Here is a 6,690-nt window from a genome sequence, read left to right as displayed (position 1 = left end):
AATTAAATTTTAAAATTCTTTGAAAAAAAAAATTATTACTGGGGCTAGCAGGTGGTGTGGTGGTTAAGGGCCCAAGACTCCCACATGGCTGCCTGTTGTTTGAGTCCCAGACCTGGCGGCTTGCTTTCTCACTTTTCCTCTCAATCTCGCACTCTATCCCTCTCTGGTCAAATTGAAATGGATAAATAAGTAAAGTTAAATACAATATTCTTTAAAAAATTTATTACTTTAAGGGCTAGCAGGTGATGTGGAGGTTAGGGTGCTAGATCCCACATGATTCACTTTGCGGTTCAAGTCCTGAGCCTGGTGCCTTGAAAATTATACTGAGTGCATGTGTGCACATGCCCAAAATCCCAAGAGGAGAATAGAGAAGGGTTTGCAGCATATCCAGGCCCCCAGGAGGTGATTTCTCACCTTTCCTCTCTGTCTCTCTCCCTCTACAAGCCCATGCGCCGTTTAGCAAAACGAAAATAATAATAATACTTGAGAGTTGAAGCGACTCCTCGGCCTGTGGGCTGTAGCGGGGACGTTGTATGAGGCAGCATGGGAACAGTCATTTCCTGGTACCTCTCCAGGTCCCTTGTCAGTGAGCTGTCATATTTTGAAAATAATCTTTTTTTTTTTTTTTTTTCTGAGCCGTAGATTTCAACAGTGGTTTTAAAATAGTCAGTAAGCTGATGGCTAGCAAGTGGCGTGGTGGTTAAGGGCATTGGACTCCCACGTGGCCGACCATGGTTCAAGTACTGGATCTGGCAGCTTGCTTTCTCGCTTCCCCCCACTCCTCTCTCTGTCCCTCTCTGGTCAAATTAAAATAAATAAATAAAGTTAAATAATTCTTGAGAAAAAAAATTCAGTAAACCATGCTACAAACAGTAAACCATGCTATAGCCATACTTTGTAGAGCACAGGCTGAGTAGATTTAGCAAATTTTTTTTAAGTTCATCCATGTGATGGGAAGTGGGAGGGAAATAGACAGTTGCCTCCAGCAGGGTCGTCATGCCACAGTCCTCCCCCAGCCTCAGCTCGCAAGGAGCGATCTCCCACGTGGTACACAGAGGTATGTCCGGTCACCGGAGGGTGCATGTGCTCTCCAGGGAGAGGCAGAGAGAAACGGGGGAGAAAGCACCCCACAATGGGGCATGGTCATGCCACAATTCCTGCCCCCCACTTCTCTACCCTGTCAGGACCTGGGGTATATCCAGCATTTTTTTTTTGAGAATTATGTATGGGGGCCAGCAGGTGGTGTGGTAGTTGAACCCCCACATGGCTGACTGCAGTTCAAGCCCCAGCAGCGTACTTTCGCACTTTCCCTTTCTCTCTCTCTCTCTGGTCAAATTAAAAATAATAGTAATAACAACAACAAATCGAATTAAATAAATAAATATTTTAAAAGGAATTATTTATTTAATTTTATTCATTATCATTATTTAATTTGACTAGAAAGAGACAGAGAAAGGGAAAGTGAGAAAGAAAGCCGCCAGGTCCAGGACTCGAACTGTAGTTGGCTGTGTGGGTGTTCAGCGCTCCAGCCACCTTACCACCTACTGGCCCCTCCAGTATATATTTTCAAGCCATCAGGGCTGGGATTCAAACTTTATGGTTGGCTGTATAGGACCCAGCTCTTTAACCAGTAGACCATGGGGCCAGCCTGCTGCAGAAAGCTTCTTTTTATTTTTATTTTTTTTTAGAGGATTTTGCTCTAGGGCGCGTGCGCACACCAGAAAGACACAGAGAGACAGAAAGCGAGAAATCACCTCCCCCGGGGGGGGGGGGGGGGGGGGCGGCACAACCTTCTCTTTCATTCTCCTCTCGGGATCTTGGGCACGCGTGTATATGTACTCAGCGTGAGTTTAAGCCACCGGGTCTAGGACTCAAATCGCAGTCGACTACATGGGAGTCCAACGACATAGCCATTATGCCAGCTGCTGGTCTCCAGAAAGTTTTAATTAAGTCTTATTTATCTATTTTTTGGTTGTTTTTGCTTTTGCTTTTACAGTCATAGCTAAGAAACCATTGCCTAGTTCAAGGTCACCTAGATTTACTCCTGCATTCTCTTCTAGGAGTCTTACAGGGTCCGCGCCTACCTTTAGGCCTCGGTTTGGGTTAGTTTTCGTATATTGTATGAGGTAAGAGTCCGACTTGATTCTTGTGCTTGTGGCCGTCCAGTTCTCCCAGCTCTATTTGTTGAAAAGACTATTCTTCGCGTATTAAATTTTACAAGCGCCTTGTCTTGCCCACGCGTAGTTTTAGCATATCACTGATAATGCAGTGGTCTCAGCGTCAGTGCATTAGCGTGTCAGTCTGTCGGTGCTGCTACAGCGGGTACCCTAGACTGGGTAACCTTCAAAGAACAGAAACGTAGTGGATGAAGGTTTGGAGGCCAGCAAGCCTGAGATTGAGAGACCAGCAGCTGGTGAGGGCCTTCTTGCTGCTTCATCCCATGAGGGAGGGACAAAGGGTGACAGAGGTCAGAGATCAAACTCACAGCCTTAAGCTCCTTTGTAATTGTCGCTAACCCATTCTTGAGGGTGGGACCCTCATGGCTCACAGGCCTCCCCTGGAGCCCCGCCTCCGCACTGTTGCTTTTTTTTTGTTTGGAGAGGTTTTTGCTATAGGGCGCGTGCACTTGCCAGACAGACAGACAGAGACATAGAGACAGAAAGTGAGAAATCACCCCCCCAGGGGGGTTGGTCACGCCGCAATCCCTTCTCCTCCACTCTCCTCTCGTGCTCTTGGGCACGCACACACACATGCCTGGTGTGTTTTAAGCCACCGGGTCCGGGACACGAACCGCGATCGACTACGTGGGAGTCCAGCAACATAGCCATTACACTAACTGCTGGTTCCTGGGATTACATTTCTAACACGGGCTTTTTGAGGGACACATTCAAACTTTTGAAATACAATAGTTAACTCCAGTCTTCACACTCCGATCTCAGTCTGTATTGTATGCGTTTTTAGAAGTTCTTGTTGAGATCGAGAGATACCATTTTATTTTAAATAAAATCCACAGTGCGACTTGATTTGCAGTGCTGGTGTAGGGAGTTCACGTCATTGGGTGAGTACATGAGCTGAGCCAGATAGTGATTTGGGGTTTACTGTAACGAAGACTTGGATAGTGATTTCCCCGTTCCTGGTGTGGCTCGTAAGGGCCTGGACGAGGGCTGACAGTGACACTCGCCTGGGCCCCGGGCTGCCCCTCCGTACTGGGAGCACAGCCCCTCTCCAGGGCTGAGGGAAGCAGGAGACCTGCCCTGTGCCCAGTTAGACTCAGTTGCCATTTGTCACGCTTTCCTGTTGGGGACAAAGCCAGGCCTCTTGGTAGACTGACAGTTCCTGTACTTCCAAACTGACCTCTGACGGGAATCCGAGCAGAAGTGCAGACCCCTCCCGCGTCCTTCCCTGGGTGCGAGAAGGCAGGCGCCGGGTGCTGCGACCTTCTTGTCTGCGCTGCGGCCGCTCCTCCTGCGGGCTCTTAGGAGATGCTCCCCCTGCGGGCACACACTCCAAAACGGCATATAAGGAGTGAGTGGAGGGCCAGCCCTGTGGCCTGTGCTGAAGGGAGCTGGATCCCACATGGCCAGCTGGGCCAGAGTACAGACTCAGCAGCTTGAGAAGCGCCCTGTGCACCTGCGTGTGTGCAAAGTCCCAACAGGGTGGGGAACCAAGGAGAGGGACTGTGGGTGACCACGCCCGAGGAGGGTGCTTCCTCCCTCTCTCACTTTCTGTGTCTTCCTGGCCGGCTGGCAAGTTCATGTGCCCTCTGACAGTTGCTGTGGGGAGTGGGGGATTAATACAGGGACCAGCAGGTGGCATGGTGGTTAAGGTGCTGGACACTCCCACGTGGCCCACCACAATTCAAGTCCTGGACCTGGTGGCTTGCTTTCTCACTTTCTCTCTCTGTGTCTCTCTCTGGTCAAATGAATATAAATGAATGAATAAGTAAATCAGTAATTATTTTCTAAAAAAAGAAAAGAAATTAATACAACAGCCTGTTGATTGAGAATGGCCTTCTAAAATATATGTATTTCTTGAGACCAGCAGTTGGCGTAATGGCTATGTCGCTGGACTCTCATGTAGTAGACTGTGGTTCAAGTCCCAGACCCGGTGGCTTAAACTCACACAGGGCACATGTACGTGCGTGCCCAAGATCCTGAGAGGAAAATGGAGGAGAAGGGATTGCTGCGTGGCCATCCCCCCTGGGGGGCGATTTCTCACTTTCTGTCTCTCTGTCTATCTCTCTATCTTTCTGGTGAGCACACATGCCCTATAGCAAAAACCTCTCCAAAATATATAGTTTTTTCTTATATACATATATTTATTTTTATATGTGTGTGTGTATATATATATATATATTTATTTATTTATATTTCTTTATCCTGGAACTTTCCACTGTGAAGAATATCCCGTGCACCAATTTACGTGGCTGTCTTTCTGAGAATAGCTCCGCTCCCAGCCCGGCTGCTCCCACCTGGCCCCCTGCAGCCTCCAGTCTTTTTACCTTCCAGCAGCTCCTCCCCTTTGGTAAGACCAGTGGCAACACAGCCTGACACTGAACAGAAAGTGTTTTTCCCCTGAACTTGTCAAGAACTCCCAACAACCTTGACCCTGGCTGTTTGAAAAGTCACGGACCATAACCGTGTCTCTAACCACGTCTGCTGCTTGCTGCTCGCTTTGGGAAGTTGTTAAAAGAAGCAGTCCATCATTGTCTGCATGAGCCCTCCCTGAGATCCACGGCAGTCGAGCACCTCCTGGCCTCTAAGGCATCAGAAGGCAGGCCGGGGGTGCGGACCACGTTTGCCACGAGCCTCGCTGTGCAGAAGGGTTCCGGCGCGGTGACGGAGCCGCTCTCTTGTTTTGCCCACTTGTGTCCCTGGCAGGTAACGAGGACTCAGACATAGACATCCAGGAGGACGACGAGTCCGACAGCGAGCTGGAAGAGAGGCGGGGGGGCCATCCATGGAGGTGCTCATGCAAGGTACCGCAGCTTCTCACACCTGCCTGCTCTTCGGGCCCGGGTTCGGGACACCAGCCAGGACTGGGTCAGGCCCTCTGGGATTGGGGCTGCGAACCCTCAGTGCAGCTGTTGATCGGGATGTGGCTCGGGAGCTGCTCAGTGCACGTCTTTGCTGCTGATGCTCCTCCCGTGGTCTGAGTGGCTGGTCCATTTCTGTGGCTTAGTGTTTCACAGAGGTCATGGGGCACACTGCCTCAGCCCCAGGGCGACGGCCCCCCTTTGTGCACCTGAAACTGTTCTCTGCAGGTAGAGCCCGAAGAGTGAATGCACAAAGAAGGCATGCGTGTGGCATCTCTGCCTCTTAATAACACTCTGCTCATTTCTTCTTCCTCGCTGCAGACGATCTGAGCAGCACGGTTTGTGGAGTGGAAGTAGAAGTGCCCCCGGGGTTTTCCTTGTGCCCCACTCTTAGGGGTCGTGGCCATTGGCAGGGAGTATGTCCTTGCAGATTGCCTTTCCACGCATGCACATGCGAATACATACATGCTCATGTGTGAACATACACACAAAGTCATACAGATGCAGTCACCTGAAAGGTTTGTGTTTTTTTTGAGAGGTTTTTGCTATAGGGCACGTGCGTTCGCCAGACAGACAGACAGAGAGATAGAAAGTGAGAAATCACCCCCCGGGGGGATGGCCACACTGCAATCCCTTCTCCTCCATTCTCCTCTCGGGATCTTGGGCACGCACACGCACTCGGTGTGAGTTTAAGCCACCGGGTCCGGGACTTGAACTGCGGTCGATTATGTGGGAGTCCAGCAACATAACCATTATGCCATTTGCTGGACTTGCTTTTACTTTTTAAAATGAAATATGTTCACAGTCTTCCTAGTCAGTGAGTTACAGAAGCCCCACGTACACCTCTCTGCGTATCTGCAGGGTTTCTTCAGGTTGCATTAAGAGTGGAATTCTGAGGTTAAAGGTTCTGTAAATGTTTACTTTGAGAAACATCACTAATTTGCCATATAATTTGCCTTAAAGAGGGACCAGCAGATAGCGTAATGGTTACATTACTGGACTCCCATTGTAGATGGCTATGGCTTGAGGCCTGGACCCAGTGGCTTAACACTCACACTGGACAGATGTGTGTGCATGCCCAAACCCCAAGAGGAGACTGGAGGAGAGGGGATTGTGATGTGGCCATCCCCTCTGTGGGTAACTTCTCACTTTCCGTCTCCCTATTTCTCTCTATCTGGCAAATGCACGTGCCCTATGGCAAAAATCTCTCTAAACAACAACAAAATAATTTTGCCTTTAATGTATTTCTTTTTTAAAAAATAAGTGTTTATTTAATTTTTAAAAGCATTATTATTGGGTTGGGGCTAGCAGGTGGCATGGTGGTTAAGACACTGGAATTACCACATGGCTGACCACGGTGCGAGTCCTGGACCTGCAGCTTGCTTCTCTCTTGCCTCTCTCTTTCTCTGGCAAAAACTCATGAAAAAAATAATAATAAATAAATAATTTTTAAAATTTATTATTGAGGGAACCAGCAGTTAGCGTTATGGCTATGTCGCTGGACTCCCACATAATCGACCGCGGTTCGCGTCCCAGACCTGGTGGCTTAAAACTCACGCCGGGCGCGTGTGTGTGCGTGCCCAAGATCCCAAGAGGAGAATGGAGGAGAAGGGATTGCGGCGTGACCATCCCCCCTGGGGGGTGATTTCTCGCTT

General features: G+C 49.2%; 1 protein-coding gene across 1 annotated transcript in view; it reads left to right on the top strand.

Annotated features, from left to right (window-relative positions):
- IFT38 (intraflagellar transport 38) overlaps positions 1-6,690 on the top strand; it is a 44,152-nt gene that overhangs the window by 31,419 nt on the left and 6,043 nt on the right. Inside the window, 2 exon segments of the mRNA XM_027773199.1 lie at positions 4,881-4,946; positions 4,949-4,978. Of these exon segments, the coding sequence (XP_027629000.1) occupies positions 4,881-4,946; positions 4,949-4,978 (96 nt within the window).

The sequence above is a fragment of the Tupaia chinensis genome, unplaced genomic scaffold (assembly GCF_000334495.1).
Source record: "Tupaia chinensis unplaced genomic scaffold, TupChi_1.0 Scaffold000042_2, whole genome shotgun sequence".
NCBI lineage: Eukaryota > Metazoa > Chordata > Mammalia > Scandentia > Tupaiidae > Tupaia > Tupaia belangeri.
This window is presented reverse-complemented; position numbering and strand designations above follow the sequence as displayed.